General features: G+C 44.9%; 1 protein-coding gene across 2 annotated transcripts; it reads left to right on the forward strand.

The window, feature by feature from the left end:
• The first annotated feature begins 329 nt into the window (after positions 1–329).
• On the forward strand, positions 330–13,771 carry CEP57 (centrosomal protein 57). 2 transcript variants are annotated; one of them, XM_052670929.1, is made up of 11 exons: positions 330–467; positions 898–1,054; positions 3,405–3,584; positions 3,889–4,010; positions 4,861–4,974; positions 8,275–8,352; positions 9,268–9,372; positions 9,525–9,605; positions 9,923–10,167; positions 10,808–10,952; positions 12,565–13,771. In XM_052670929.1, exons 1-11 carry the CDS (start codon positions 438–440, stop codon positions 12,799–12,801), a joined length of 1,494 nt encoding a protein of 497 aa, XP_052526889.1. In that variant the 5' UTR covers positions 330–437; the 3' UTR covers positions 12,802–13,771. The 2 variants fall into 2 exon arrangements, with proteins under 2 accessions (XP_052526889.1, XP_052526890.1); XM_052670930.1 differs by lacking the exon at positions 9,525–9,605.
• Positions 13,772–16,485: the final 2,714 nt, after the last annotated feature.

The following is a 16,485-nucleotide window of genomic DNA, read 5'->3' on the forward strand; positions in this document are numbered from 1 at the left end:
CTTTCTGATTGGCCGACGTTCAGGGGCTCACTTTGACAAAGACCGTCCTCTTCCGCTACCTGCCCGCTGCGCGTGCGCAGAGAGCTTCTCGTGCAGCACACAAATCCCGCGGCCGCTCGCCCCTCCCGGTTTCGTTCTCTCGGCTCACGCGATTGGTGAAGAGAGTCCGCGCCCCCTCGACCGCCTCGTGTCCTTCGATTGGCTGAGAAGCGTTGTTTTTCTTTTTTATTGGATGATCGGCACGTCACTCAAATCTGAATGCGTGACGCTACGAGGCGAGCATTCGGGGGCGGTGCTCACCTCCGCTCTTCCTTTCTCATTGGCGAGCCGCCCCGCCGCTCAAGCGCCACGTGACAAGAGCGGGCGGCACCACCACCGCGGTCTCAAAGAGCCGTGCGCGAAAAGGCCGTGCTTGAGCGCGCGCGGCTCCGGTGGACATGGCGGCGGCGCGGGGGCAGCAGCGCACGGTGAGGCCGGCGGGGCACAGCGGGGACCGAGGCTGGGGCCGCGCCTTGGCACTTGTCGCTTCTGAGCGGCCGTTGTACGTTTCTGTCCCCTCACTCAGGCCGTTTCCCTTTTCCTGCGCTGATGTCCGTGCCTGTAACGCGCGCCCGGCTGATTCTGGATCGGGGCTCCGCCGTAAGCAATACTGCGGCGCAAAAGCAGGAATTAAAAGCTAGCTTGAAGAACTTAATCTTCGAGGTGCTTTATTTTTGGCAGGAGGGAGGCTGTAGTGTGTAATTAATGCAGCCCGAGGCTGCCAGGGGAGGAATGCAGCCTTGGAGCCGCTGCCGTGTGCTGTGGCGGGGCTTCTCCATGCTTCATCATCTCGGTCTGCCTTCTTTGTCACAGAGGAACAGACACCCGCGTGCCGTAACGGCTCTTTTTTGTTCGCAGGGTGAACTGCGCAGAGCTCCGAAGTCTGCATCGGCCACAGACAGACTCTCTGCAGCTTCCTACCTGGACTACCCAAAGCACAAGCCCTTCATCAATTCCGATCTGCTGCGCTCCCCGCACAAGCCTGTGGTTCCTTATCCTGAGAGCAACAGCAGAGGTAAGAATCATAGAGTCATAGAATAGCGTGGCTTGAAAAGGAGCACAATTATCTCGTTTCAACCTCCCTGCTATGTGCAGGGTCACCAACCATCAGACCAGCCTGCCCAGAGCCACATTCAGCCTGGCTGGAACAGCTGCACAGAGAGGTTGTGGATGCCCCAACCTTGGAAATATTCAAGACCAGGTTGTATGGGGCCTTGGGAAGCCTGGTCTACTGTTAGATATGGTGGTTGGTCACCTTGCCTGTAACAGGGGTTTGGAGCTTGATGATCCTTGAGGTGCCTTCCAACCCAAGCCATTTTATGATTCTACGTGAGCTGCCTGGCACAGGCTCCTTGAGAAAACACCCCCTGGAGACTGGCATTGCACAGAGGCTGTGACAGATCTGCTGTTTTCTTCCCTATGAAGGGAAAAGGGAATGAGATTTAGGATGAACCTTAAGTTAGTCTATGAAAATAAAGTCATGATAGGCTCAAGTACTTGTTCCAATGTTGTAATTCATGTTGGAGTTTAGAGACCTGGATGTTAATGATCTATTGGATCAAAGGTAATATATGCTCTGACATGCAGAATGCAGTCAGTTTGAGAGGGCTGCTGGCTCAGCTGAAGGACTTGTATGACACAAAGACTGGATGTGCAGCAAAGAGCTTACTTGTAAGTGATGCAGGTGTGTTTTTGTACATGGTGTTTCGTATTGATCAGTTTTTGGTGCTTAAGTTTTTACTTCCAACTTTTCTCAAGCAAGTAATCTGCAACTCTGGAAACAAATGCAGGTAGGGGGACAACTTACAAAAAGAGATATGGTTTATTAAATGTGTATATATGTAAATAGGAGTGCATATAGAAAATAATAAAATCAAACAGGCAGTTTCTCAAATATCTTACTTTTTTTGTCTGTGTAGACTTTACAAGGCCTAACATTTCTGTGAGTATATATTCTAGAAAAGATAAAGATTTGGGAGTTAATTTCAAATGGGAGGATAGATCTGGTAGTTCTTAAGTTTCCTTACTGCTCCTGCCTCCCTGTTCTAAAAAATCGCATTTAAAACCTGGAAACTATGCAGAGTAAATTCTGCTTGTTTTGATTAGGGCTCTGTGTTTGTTTCAGGGTAGGTGGTTGTTTTCATACTCTAATCTGGAAGGCTGGTACAAAGTAACTCTTCCTTGGATATTTCTTTGTTCTGAAGTGATACTTGGCATCCTGTAGGATTCCACCTTTATCCATTCATTGCTCAAATTGCTTCACTGATCTATTTTGCTTCTTGTTACTGTAAATACTCGAGGTTTTAATTTAGCCCTTGGGATTATGTAACAGCTGTTGATAGCTCCAGCTATGCCAGTTTCACCTGAGGCCTGGTAATGGTAATATCAAGAGAAGAGGGTATAGTCGGTGATTCTGGTCCTGCAAATTGGATTAGGTCATCTACAACTTTCCCCTTAGCTGTAACTGCTGTCATTCCCTTCTGAACCATTTAAACTGCCTTATAGCAAGCAGGCTGGTTGCTCAGTTCTCTGCATTTCAAGCTTTGATGCATTTTTCACTTTGGAAAACACATCCTTTTTTTTTTTTTTCCTTTCTTGTAATGTGATGCCCAACCAAAAATGCAGTTTCAGTTTTTTTCCTGTGTTCATGCCTCCTTTCTCTAGAGCAGGTTTAAGCACAAGGGAGCAGGCTAACATGAATCACATCTGCTCTATCAGCTGCCTGTGCTGGTGTTCTCATGTTATACTTCAGTAGGACTGTGTAGGGAAAGGAGCTTATGTTTGTGATTCCCTTTGCAGAATGAAACAATACAGCTAACAGACAGGTGGTCTGATGGCAAGGTGGTGAGAGTTATGTTATAGCTGCTTTTTTTTCCTGTGATGAGTGTAGAAGGGCTTTAAGCAATTGTTGGAGTAGGGAAGGGAACAGAAATGGGGAAGCTGGTTAGCACAGAGAGGGCACATGCGTTGTGGGCATGAGGGGTATAACAGGTATAGCAGAGGTATAACAGGTTAGCCCCTGCTTGGAGAAATAAACATCTCTTAGTTTCTGACCTTTATACTCCTCTGTGGTCACTAATAGGAATGTTTTCTGCATGTGCTTGTGGAGGCATAACAAACGTATGGAGAAGTTGCCACTGCTTTAATAGTTCAGCTGTTACTTTAAATTTCCAGCTGACAAAAGTCAGAAGGGGCACTGTTTGCACTTAATCTGCAGAATATTTGCCTGAGCAATAATTCATGGAGGGAGTCCTGGCTGGTGGGAAGGAGCTCTGGCTTTCTTACGTAGCACATTTGTCAAGGTAACATCAAACTTGAATAGTGCTTGTAAAAGCAACTAACAAAAGATGCTCACTCAATTACAGCAATATTTTCTGCTCTGAAGAATCTTCAGGAAAAAATTCGTCGGCTGGAGTTGGAACGGCTTCAGGCAGAGGAGAATGTCAAACACCTCAGCAGAGAAACAGCAGACTACAAGAAAGTACTAAGTGAGCAAATGCAGCACAGAGAGCGTGACAGAACTGAAGTGTCAAAGAAAAATCAAGGTTGGTTGCTGTAGGTAACACTGAACACTGATGTGGATGAAATCTGGGCTTCACCAGAGCATGAAGCTGTTCTAGCTGACTTTGTTCAGTCTCTTTACTTTGTAGTGAAGCATGGAGTTTTGAAGCAGTTGTTTTAAAAGCAAACTTTGTTCTGGGGGTTTGCTGCGTGTATGAGTTGATTCAGCTTCGTCTCAGTTTTAGATGAGCCTTTCCTTGCTTGTTTTTGAAGTGTCCTAAAAATGTCCCAAAACAGCCCCTACGAGCAGCACTTCAATTTCACTTTTTGGCCTTCTGTTACCTTCAGAACTGGCTTCTCAGCTGGCAGCTGCTGAGTCTCGGTACAGCCTGTTAGAGAAACAGCTGGACTACATGAGAAAAATGATCCAGCATGCAGAAAGGGAGAAGACACAGCTCTTGGAGAAGCAGGTGTGTTCTCAGGATTAAATGTGGGAGAAACATAATTGTATGAACTGTGTCATGATTTCTTAGAGTTAATGCCTTCAAGCACTGGTGTCTGTTTGAGCTGGCCTTTATATCATTTTCAGTATTATTAGGACCTTGGTATTTTATTTTATTTTTTTAACCTTTGTGCATCTGTCTCTGTGGCAATACTAAAGGCTGTGGTATTAGTGAGTCACATACCAGCAAGTAATTCTCACTTGCCTAAGCTCATCCGTATGCCTTGGAGTATAACTGACTGCCAGTGGACAAACCTTCCCTTTTGTGATTGGTCTTCAAATCTATTGAGATTTTATCAGGGAAAGTACTAATTGAAAGAAACTGAATCTGAAATATTAATTCTGTAGAAATGATGGTGAATTGTTTTTCCTATCATCAGTTATTGTGGGGATTTGCCCTATGTCAGAAATGAGCTTAAACTTTCTTTTGTAGGTATGTGTATCACCTAGGGCTCTCTGTTCACTGGCTTCTGTGGCTCCCCTATTTCAGACTATTAAACATTTACTGAAGAAATAAAGAAAATTGCCTCTAATTACCGACTAATAAAATGGGGGTTTTTTTTGTCCTATTTGGAATGGAATGGAAGGGAGGCTGCAGAATTTTTGTCATTCTGGCTGGATTTGAGGTCCCAGCACGGACAGAGTTCCCAGCTGTGCCAACAATGCTTATTTGCTCCTTAGTTGTTGCACCACTTAAAATCAGACAGATGAAGTAGTTCTCTTGTGGTCCTTCTTCATGTTGCATGCATAAAGCTTGCTATGTATGTGCTTGTTTTGCTGTGCTTATAATCATTCTCCTTTTTACTTCTCCCTTCAAGGATTCATTGGAGAGAGAACGGCTTGATCAGTCACATGTTCAGTTGAAACTGGAGAAGCTGGATATGTTGGAGAAGGAATACACCAGGCTTACTACAATGCAGTCCATAGCAGAGGTCTGTTGTATGTGCTGTAACAGATAAATCTTGCTTATTGTATGCAGCACTTTGTAGCTATATAACAATAACAGAGCTTGAGTAATAGAATGTCCTGTAGTGAAAAAGAACAGGTAAAGATCTTTGTAAAAATGGAAGTCTTCATGGTCAGTCAGGCTGTAGGTCACTGCACCCTGCAGCACTTGGAGTTTTTGTTTAGACTTAACCATATCTGTTGGTATTTGTCTTTTGTGTTTGGTTGGCATGTAGGATTGTGGATGTTTGTGAACTCTTGACTTCCTTGAGGTACCTTGCACCCTACTGGATGTTAGCTGATTTGACTTGAGGGTGTGGTGTGGTTGGCTTTTTGTTAGTTTTGGTTTTAGTTGGTTTGGGGTTGGTGGTGGTTTTGTTTTGTTGGTTTTTTTGGTTTGTTTTTTTTTTTTTTTTGCCACTTGACCTTTGTCTTAAGAAATGCAATTATTTTGTGGGCAGAATTCTGGCATTGCCTGTTGCAGTCTGGCATTGCCTGCCCTCCAGCCCTGGCTGGTTGTCAATGCATTTAATCTGCTTTTTCAAGATACAGTTTGAACCAATAGCTTTTAAAAGTTCAGTATGGCCATGTTCCGTCGTATCTTTTTCTGTGTTCCGTCCCTGCTGTTGGCTCCTGAAATCCAATCCACATCCTTTCTGCTGCTGGAGAGACACCACAAGGCTGAAGTATGGGAACTACAGAAGGCTTTAACGAGGGAGAGGCTTCCACCCACTGACATTCTGTCCCCTTCAAGAGCAGACAGGATGTTGTTGGGATGTGGTACTGGGGATAGTTCTGGACTCCAGCAAAATTGTAAGCTTGCCACCTGCGTGCAGCCCTCACCAGGTGCTGATATAGTGCTTTTCCAAGAGTGTGTAAGGTAGTAAATCATCCAGCTGGAGATTCTACGGATCTTTAGACAGCACAGCTCTTCCTGACAGACTCTGTTCCAAGGCAGCTGTAGGAAGTTGGTCAAGATCTTGACACCCCATTGTGAGCTCCTTCTATAGAATAAAAAGAAGTCTATTCTTTACCCAGGTCGAACTATGAGTGTCTTCCAGGCATTCTTGCCCATATTTAGTATTCCTGTGTAGGTTCCTCCAGAGTCAAGGTTGAAATAAGAGGTTCAGCAACAGGAATTGCTTCTAATGAGCATTTACCAAGCGTTGGACTGGGAGCAGCTGAAGTTTGGTGGGGTTATTTGTTATCTTGCACTGGCTGCTGAACAGAATTTCAGCATTAAATTTAGTTATTTCTCTTGGATCAAAGATGCTAAATTCACACAGTAATCAGTTCTTGGAACAGAGAAATCTGGGTTTAGCTCTGAAGGTCATTTTCCTTGTGATCCTCTTGCTGTCATGGATTGTTCCCAGATCAGCAGCTTGGACTGCTTCTGCTTGTCAGCCATGTTTCTGTTTTAACCTTGCTGTGCAAGTGTTATCTTAACAGTTGCAGCTGTTGTTTCTGCTTTAGTTGTGGCAAGACCACAAAAACATCTGCAGACTTCATTTCATGTGAGAAGTAGGGGCTATTTCCATACATGGTGTACTGAAGAGGATGAAAGTAGGGAGGTTCTGAGTGAACAATGATTTCCCTGCCTCTAATTTCAGACTCTGACAGAGCAGAAGTTGTGTGTGTGGTTTTTAATCACCAAGATTTGTAGAGCTGTTACCTAGTATTGCTTTCAAGCCACATGAAGATGTTGTTACTGCTTGTAAAAAGGAGATACTGAGATTTGCATTCATCTGATGGTCTCCTCATCAGAGTCCTTAACTCAAAAGTGTGTGGTGTAAGAACGGTGTAGCAGTAGTCCTGCAGTGCCTGGACAGCTGACTGAGAGGATCTGAGCATGCCTGTGTCTGATGGTGGAGGCTACAAGCATGGCAAGGGCTCTGGTTTTCTGCATGTCAGCTAGAATTTGAATATATGTGCAAGTCATATGCTTTGAAGAATTGTTGCTAGTCGTCCAGAATACTGTTCTGTGAATGAACAGCAGAAGTAATGAGCATCATGTTGTGGCTACGTGCTACCTATTCCTCCTGCTTTTCTTATTTCCCTTAATTGCCAGGTGGTGAGAAGCAGCAGCTGTCCTGCTGGAGCTATGCATGTGCTGGCTGCTCAGCTGCCAAGCAAATGCTGATTTGCAGGGCAGTGAAGCACAGAGGTGGGAGCTGCCTTCACACCACGGGTGTTTTTTGTCTGGTAGATATGGCTGGGTGTTTGTCTTAGCAGCCAACTACTAGGGAGTGAAGGCATCCTGTATCACTGAGCTCTCATACCTTTCCATTTCAAGTCCTTTGAGACTTACTTCAGTGTATGGTGGTCACATGAAATTTCACTTAACTTCAAAAATGGACAAAAACATGTTAAAATCCTATTTTTACATGTGGATTTTTTTTTTCAATGGTTAGCAGTAACTGAGCAGAGCATTTTAATCAGTTTGGTGCCAGCTTGTAGTCCTGTTACCTTATGCAATGGGAAATGTGGTCAGGGAAGGTCTGTGTTTCCACTAGCCAGGCCACCGGCTTGCTTACTTCTTGGTCATAGGCCAGGATTCTACACTGCCTGTGGGATGTAACTGTTGTGAGAGCTGAGCCTGGAAGGCGGATTTCAGAATGCTGTTTGACTGTAGAGAAGAAAAAAAATACTTTGGGAGTGTGACAGAATTTGCACAGTGATCTCTCACTGAAGATGTAGTGAGATGCATTCTTGCTGCACAACTTGAGCTGTACCCTCCAGCTGAGACAACTGACCGAGTGGGTGCTTGGTCCATTTCTGTGTGAAAGCACTGGTTTGACTTCCTGTCAGTCTTCAGTTCAAACAAAAGATTTGCTTCAGCATTTGTGTATTAAAACTGTCACATGCAGCAGGTTAAACAGGAATCTTTGTGCAGCTGTCCATGTGGGAATCAAAAACTGACACATTGTCATGGGTGGGTGATGTTAAGTTGCCTTTCCATTCTAATCTTTATTAAAAAGGTGACTGTATGGTCAAAAACATCATCGGAGTTCAACCTCATGTATTACTCTTCCTGTAGACTGCAACTGAAATTTATATACCAATTCTGGAAGTAAAAAATAGAAAAACTATTTCAATCTGAAGTGTAACCACTACAGTGTTGTATTTATGTCTATATAGGTGACACTGCTTCAGCGATTTTAGTTTTAAAGTCTTAACATTGCAAGTTGAGCTGATAAACTTCTGCTGAACCTCTCAGTGTTGTGCACTTCATGAAGAAAGAATTTGCTTTGCTAGTAATGCCTTTGTTTTCATTCAACTTTGACTAGAAAAAAATGAAAGAGCTGGAACTGAAACTTCAGGAGGAGGAACACGCAAGGAAGCTTGTTCAGGAAAAAGCAGCTGAGGTAACAGCAGGAAAATTCTTTTGTACTGCTGTGCACTGTAATTAGTTCTTCCTAATTCATCAACTTCTCAACTAAATTTGCTGATGATGTCTGCTACATACAGATTGCAGATGTACTCTTCACACCATCCTCTCACCTCATGTTCATCTGAGTGCCTTGCAAACCTTTTTCTAGCAGCATCTATGCACTTAAGCTTTGTTTTTGTTGTTTTTTTTTTTAATAAAAGAAGCTAGTTGGAAAAGAAATTCAGACTAATTTGTAGCCAAGGTGTATGAAGGTATCTGCTTTAAATACATCAAGGTCAAGAAGTGTGCTTCCTTTTATAATTTTAACTAGAAACACTGCATAAGGAGGCAAAAAGAGAGATTGTGAATCTGTAAAGGAGGACACTGGCCTTCTTCTGTGGTCATTACGTACTCATCAGTTGTATGCTGAAAAAGTATTTCAGTAACATGGCAGGCTCTGTCTGTAGCCTTTCCAGTAAGTGGTGTGCTCAAGTTTATCATAAATGTTTTGTTACTGCTTCTAGTTGAGATTGCTTGCGAGATGATTTCTAAGGCTGTAAGAAGTAGCAGCAGAGCATATATGCCACAAAATCAGTGGAGGAGGGCTGGTCACTTGAATTCCTTAGTATTTTGTTAAGTATAAAACAGCTGTTGTTTTGACACCTGCATCCTTGGGAGTTATTCAGCACGACTGATTATTTAACTTACTGGGATTATTGATGAGAAGTGATACTGAAGGAAGTGTTCTTGTCTGATGTTTAGATTAGGCTGCAGAAGCATCTACGCACTTGCAGCCCTTGCTTTCAAAGAGCTTGTGTTTTAGAAGCTGCTGTGTTGCCAATCTGAGCACCTCCTCTCTGATAACCTGTTAATATAATTTTAATCATTTCCTTCATTCCCTCAATTGCAGCTTCAGACCGGCCTGGAAACCAACAGACTGTTGATTCAAGCAGCATCACCACTGCTTTCTCCAAAAGCAAGAAAACCCAGGAAGAAAACTAAGCAGCCAGAGAAGGTAATGGGAAAGAGAAGGGTGTTTACTGAGAAGTGAAATAAATGTGTGCATGCAGTCAGAAAGTAGGCTGCCTCTTTTATCAGAAAGCTGAGGAACAGTGGGTTTGTTGTAGAGTCATCTTTGATAAACATTTCTCTCTTCTTTCCTTTCAGAAATGCTCTCTTACAAGCCATCTCACTACGCAGCCCCATTACAGACTGTGTCTGGGTGATGTACCCTTTGTAGCTGGGAAGGTGAGCTGCCGAATTCCAAAGCTTAATGCTCAGTAGCTGCAGCTCCTTCAATGGCTTTGGCATGGTGCACTCCTGACACCCAGTGGTCAGATCTTGTTTTCTTTTGGCTCTTTTATTCCAGTTTATCTTCAAAAAGCTTGTTAACTGCTATTTCCTAACATGGGTCTTCTGTGCTGCTTGCTGGTTAGGCTATTCCTGTTATGCGTACGCACTCAAAGATAAAAGTACATTGGCAGCAAATAAATCCTAATTTGTGTTTTTCATTAAGATAAGTAGGTTGATGACAATGTCACTTAAAAGAGGTATTTTCCTTCTAGTCTACAAGTCCCAGCCATTCAGTTGGTGCCAATGTACAACACGTCCTACACCTCATGAAGCATCACACAAAAGCTTTGTGCAACAGTCGTGTGGTGAATGATACTCCACTAGCAAAATCCATCACTGCTGGTCGTCCTGCCAGCAGAAGCAGAAAGCCACCTCTGCCAAAGGACTATTCTTCATCACAAGAAGAGCTCTCAGAAGTTCTGCTGACTTTACAGGATGAGTTTGGGCAGATGAGTTTGTAAGTTTGATGTATTTGACACTGCAGACAACGAATGCATATATTCTATATTTTTGCTTTGAAGTTGGAAAGTCTTGCTGGGGAAAGCATTTGTTTGGAAGTCTGTGGCATATAATCTATTTATTCTTGTAGCTGCAGAGGTTTTCCTTTCTGCAGTTACAGATTGATTCTGGTAATCTTGGGACTCCAGGTGCGTGTTTATGTGCAGTGGTATCATATTTTTGAGGGGTTGGGGGAGAAGTATAACAGCCCCCAATGCATTGGACAAACATTCCATGGAAAGACAGCTTTAACAACTCTCTTGCTCATCCTGGCTTACAGACTATGAATTGTTTGACAGCCCAGCAGCAGTAGAAACAAATGTGTAAAGTAGTAACTGAACAAGTGCTGAGTTCTCTTTCTTAAGGGGTCATTAATTTTAATTTTAAATGTGCATGTAGAAGTTTGAAACTGTTGGTTATTGACAGCTTCATTTTGCAGCAGCCTGCTGCCAGGGTGTGTAAACTTTATGATGCTACTCATGAAACTGTTCTTATTGGTTCATTATGGCATGCTGAACTTGTTGGGCTGCTGCTACTGTGGCTGTGTACACCAGCACTAAGTCTAATGCAAGCTTTGATCTGTATGTATTCTGTGTTAGTGATCACCAGCAGCTGTCTAAGCTTGTCCAGGAAGCTCCAACCATTGCAGTAAGGGAAGATCTGGAAAGGGAACTGGAGGCACTAGTGGGAAAGATGGAGGCAAAGGCAGATCAGATCAGCAAAGTCCGAAGGCATTGGCTGCAGGTGAGTTACTTGCCTATGATCATGCTTCTGTGAATTTGCATCTTTATAACTGTATTGTACATTCTAATGTAGCAGCCATAGTGTGAAGCAGAAATAATTATAGCATAGCACCTAGCCTTAGCTTCGCATCAAAGTCAGTCTGCATGCTGCTATCTTTCTATTCCAGTATTCACAGAATCACAGAATTGTAGGGGTTGGAAGGGACCTGCAGAGATCATCGAGTCCAACCCCCTGCCAAAGCAGGTTCCCTACAGCAGGTCACACAGGTAGGCATCCAGGCAGGTCTTGAACATCTCTAGAGAAGGAGACTCCACCACCTCCCTGGGCAGCCTGTTCCAGTGCTCCGTCACCTCACTGTAAAGAAGTTCTTGCGCACATTTGTGCAGAACTTCCTATGCTGCAGTTTCTGGCCGTTTCCCCTTGTCCTGTCTCCACTCACCACTGAAAAGAGTCTGCCCTCGCCATTCTGCCCCCCACACCTTAGATATTCATACACCTGGATCAGGTCCCTGATCCTGCAGAAGATGCTTTCTGCCTTACCATGTTACCCATCTGCCCGCTCTCCATTCTGTCCTGGGCAGAGTTTTGCATCTGATCTTACATGGCATTTTATACTCCTCTCATCTGCACAACAGGGAAAAGATCACCTGCAGTACAATAGCAAGTTTTCACAGCTGTTAAGTCTCTAAAGTCTCTAAGTCTCACATGTAAACTGGGTGAGTGGTCTGCAAGTTGAGCGTATGGAGTGGGAATGGAATGGGAGAGGTGCTGGACCTCAGTGTTCAGTCTGGGAGGTATTTCTGGCACACCAGGTAGCTGCATGTTTGGATCAGTCCCACTCTCACTCTCAGCATACATCTCACCACAGCAACTGTTTTGTATGAGGATCGTAGTGACAACCAGCTGCACATGGCCTCATGCAATGCTCTTTCTTTGTATTGAAGAAAACTCTAAACTTCTGATAAGCTCAGCTGATTCCCATGGGCTTTCACTGACTCTCCTCAATGTGGATTCTTATAAATTGGGTGGGGGGAGGTGACCTCTATCTAATGTGGGGGAGCTAAGGATACAGCTTGTTCTGCAGTTAGGTATGAATGTGTCTGCACCTTGGACTGTCCAGTTGCCATACAACCTTGTGCTAACTGTTGCTGAGTATGCCTGTGATTTGTAGAGCTGTGTGGATACCAGCTCTTTGTCTAAGTGGTGTCTTGGTATTCTCCCTGAAGCTCTATCCTCTGGCAGTGACAAGGTGCTAAGATCAGAAGTACATATATGGAAAATCCTTTGTCTGTTTTTTAATCACTGGATTATAAAAATCAATACTTTCTCTTTTTTGTTCATGGTGGAGGCATTCCCCATAAAACCATAATCAACTTTTTGATTTTTAAAGAGTGAACCTTATAGTTCAGACTATAATCTGAACACTGCTCTGAAGATGTGAATATAGCAGTGCCATGTAAGGAAAATAAGATGCTGCTTATTCAGGGCAGTGCAGAAGCTGTTTGTGGAGCTGACTGAGCTGAGTGGTGGGATTTCTCAGTTGTCTGGAAGAATTGCCAAAAAACCAAAATAATGTCAGTGATTAATGTTCTCATTTGGGCTTTACTTTCAGCTTGAGAGACTTAAAAGAGAATGCAAGTCCAAAAAGGCTTCTGCTAAGCACAGGAAAGACAGCAAGTTCCCTGTGAGTGAGGTTAAAGTAACAACAACTGTAACCACCAAAGGAAAGGATGCTGGTCCCATCAAAGTGAAACCTGGAGAGAAGAGCCGTAAAAACCTTCAGTTGCTGAGAGACATGCAGACTATACAAACCTCACTACAGAAGGATGATATCAGCTGGGACTACTGACTGTTGTGCACAAGATGTTTCTGAAACCATCCCAGTCACATTCTGGATATAAAGCAGCTGCCATTCTTGCCATGTGAGAGACTACTGTATGCTAAGTGTGGTTTTGAAACGGAGGTCCTTAATTCTTCCATCTGTGGGTGATTGTATGGTTTGGTTTAAAACTCATTCCACGTTTTAAGGTATCTGACCACTGGATCTAAGCGTGGGTTTCTGCCATTTCCCTTTGTGTTAGGATTCCAGCAGTCCCTCCCTTTTTCTCTCTTTGGTCTGCGTATCAAACTTCCCTGTGTATGTGGGTTGGCTTGTGTGAAATGCCACTGTGATATCACAGTGTTGTGGAACTCCTGTGTTTTAGGAGGCTTCAGATGCGTCCTCTTGAAAACAACAGCAGGTCCTTAAGTCTTCAGGGCTTCTGTCTGTTGTGTCATGTGCCCAGCTGCAATTATTTAAGCTGTGATTGTAAAAAGGAGAACAGGTAAACTCCTTCAGAAGTGTTTTTCTGTAGTTCTTCTCAAAAAGTGTTCCTAGTCCTGCACATCCATTAGTCAGTATGAATGGCAATGGATGCTTGAGTATGCAGAAGTGACTTGACAGATGCTTTTGCTTTAATGATGGGATTGCTTTGATTCTGAAGGGTGAGGTATTTCTTCAGAGCTCATATTTAATGAAAAGGCTATAGGATGTGGTGTTAATATCCCCTCGTCTTGCCCATGGCTTTGGGTGGTAAGGGAGGGAGATGAAACATGTTTTAAACTGCAAATGCCAAGTCATGCTATTTGGTCCTGGCATTTTGCTTTTAACTTGAAATACATGCTTTAATGAGAGGTCTATTTTGGTAGTAGTGTGCTCACACAGCTGAGTAAATGTTATTTATTATGTTAATAATGTAAAGAGTTTCCTATTAATGCATAGAAGACCAGGTTATCTGTTTATACAGTTGAAAAATAATAAAGCCAGCTCGCCTGTTGAATGAATTGTGGGAACAAAAGAAGGGTAGTTGTCATAGGCAACTCCCTTCTGAGGGGAACAGAGGGCCCAATATACTGACTGGACCCTCCCCAGGGAAAAGGCCACTTGGAACCTCCCTGGTCTTGTGAGGTAATAATCCAAGGACCAGCTTTTAGTTGTTTAAGTCAGCAGTGATGGTGCAGAGAGGTCTGAGGGTTTCAAGGGATTTTAAGGTACTAGGACAACTAACTGGAGGAGTGAGAGCTGAGGTGGTGTCTTCCTTGATCCCTTCAGAAGCAAGGAAAGATGATAAGAACAGGAAACCACAACTGTTCAACATGTGTCTAAGAGGTTTGTGCCATCAGTGGATTTTTCTTTGATCGTGAGGGCAGTTTATACAGAACAAGGCCTACTGGTGACAGATGTCTCAACGGGGGGGAAAGGATTCCAGCCCAGGAGTTGGCAGTGCTCATTGAGAGGGCTTTCATCTAAGTTTGAAGGAGCTTCTTGGTCTTATCTCCATTCCCCTTAGAGATGAGGTTAGGGGCAGCATGTCAGAGTTAGGTGCGAGACTGATAGCCCAGCTGGATTGTGTCCACACCAGTACGGAGAAGGGAGGGCATCAGGAAGGAGGAGCTTGGGGCTGTTGTGAGGCAGGAGAATTATGAGTTGCTGGATCACTGGGCTGAGGACAGTGGGATGAAGTTCAACAAGACCAAGGGCTGGGTCCTGTATTTTCATCACAACAAATCTGTGCCGTGCTACGGGCCTGGGGCAGAGTGGCTGAAAAGCTGCATGGAGAAAATGAAGGTGTTGGTTGACACTCAGCTGAATGCAAGTCAGCAGTGTGCCAGCTGGCTAAGAAGGCCAGTGATATCTTTGCTTGTATCAGAAACAGTGCAGCCAGCAGGAGCAGGGGGGTAATCATCAGCTCTGGTGAGGCTGCATCTCAGTGCTGTGCTTACATTTGGGTCCCTTGCTACAAGAAAGACACTGAGGCCTTGGAGTGTGTCCAGAGAAGGGCAACAAAGCTGCGAAGAATCTGGAGCACGAGGCTTATGGGGAGAGGCTGAAGGAACTGGGATTGTTTCCTCCTGGGAAGAAAAGGTTGAGGAGAGACCTTGTTGCTCTCTCAGCTTCCTGAAAGGAGATTGTGGCAAGATGGGGGTTGGCCTGTTTCACATAAGTAGAGGTAGCACTAGAGGGAATGGCCTCAGGTTATGCTGAGGGTGGAGGGGGGGGGTTCATGTTGGATGTCAGGAAAAATGTCTTTGAAAATGTAGTCAGGTGCTGGAATGAGCTGCCCAGTGAATTGGTAGAGTCCCTGGAGGTGCTCAGCAGCCATCCAGATGTTATACTGAGGGACATGGTTTAGTGGGGAAATATCAGTGGTAGTTGGATAGTTGGACTGGGTGATCTTCGAGGTCTTTTCCATCCTTGGTGATTCTATTACTCCCTGAAATAAGCTCCTGCTCACCTAATGTGCCCGGTGAAAAAAGGATGTTGCTGCCCACTGCTGACAGGGAGGGCAGGCAGTGTGTGAGCTGCCCATTGCTGCACCAGTAGGTGTGGGAGGTGGGTCTTGCGGCAGGACGTGTCAGTGTTCTTGTCCTTGCTCAGGTGACCGCTCTCCCACTTGCTGACCCAGAGGCTGTAAGTTCAAACATGGTCTCTAGCAGATGGCGGGCTTGCTCCAAGAAGACTGCGGTGACCCAGATGGAGGGACTGCCCAGAACTGCGGCAGTTCAAGTCTCTGGCTGCAGGGAGTGCCTGAGTCTGCTGGGGGGACGATGGGAGGGATGCCACCTGCATGAGGTGCGAGCAGGTGGATGAGCTGCTCAGCCTTGTGGCGGAGCTTAGTGAGGAGGTGGAGAGGTTAAGAGTCATTAGAAACTGTGAGAGGGAGATAGACGGGTGGTGTAACTCTCTGCGAGAAACAAGCAGAGATTGCAACCCCCAGCCGTAGTGGACTCTCTCCCTTGCTGTGATCAAACTGAGAGAGCTGACAGGAGAGGAGAGGAGGAATGGCAGCAGGTCCCACCTCAGCGACGCAGGCGGTGCCCTTCCCAACCTACTTCGGTTCCTCAGGTGCCGCTAAGTAATAGGTTTGAAACCCTGGAACTGGAGGGTGAGGAGGCTGAGAATGAGATGGTGGAACAGCCTCTGAGCTTTGCTAAGGAGAGGCAGTTGGCTCCATGCTTGAAGACAGCCTCTTCCATTAAAGAAAGGAGGGTGATAATTGTAGGCGATTCCCTTCTACAAGGAACTGAGGGCCCAATATGTCAACCTGCCCCCACCCAGAGGGAAGTGTGCTGCCTCCCTGGGGCATGGGTCAGGGACATCTCTAGAAAGCTGCCTGGGCTTATTCGCCCATCTGTCTACTACCCCTTATTGGTAGTTCAGGTTGACAGTGATGATGCTGCCAAGAGAAGCCTAAGGGCTATCAAGAATGACTTCAGGGGTCTGGGGAGGGTACTGGATGGTGCGGGAGTGCAGGTGGTCTTCTCTTCTATCCCTTCAGTGGTGGAGAAGGACACTGAGAGGATCAAAAAACCCTCATCAATAAATGGCTTAGAGGCTGGTGCAGGCACAAGAACTTTGGCTTTTTTGACCATGGGGCAATTTACTCGGCTCCTGGCATGACAGCTGCAGATGGAGCTCACCTGTCTGCAAGGGGTAAAAGGATCCTAGCCCAGGAGCTGGCGGGCCTCATTGAAAGGTCTTTAAACTAGGTAA

The sequence above is a fragment of the Tympanuchus pallidicinctus genome, unplaced genomic scaffold (assembly GCF_026119805.1).
Source record: "Tympanuchus pallidicinctus isolate F22 unplaced genomic scaffold, pur_lepc_1.0 scaffold11, whole genome shotgun sequence".
In the NCBI taxonomy this organism is placed as follows: domain Eukaryota; kingdom Metazoa; phylum Chordata; class Aves; order Galliformes; family Phasianidae; genus Tympanuchus; species Tympanuchus pallidicinctus.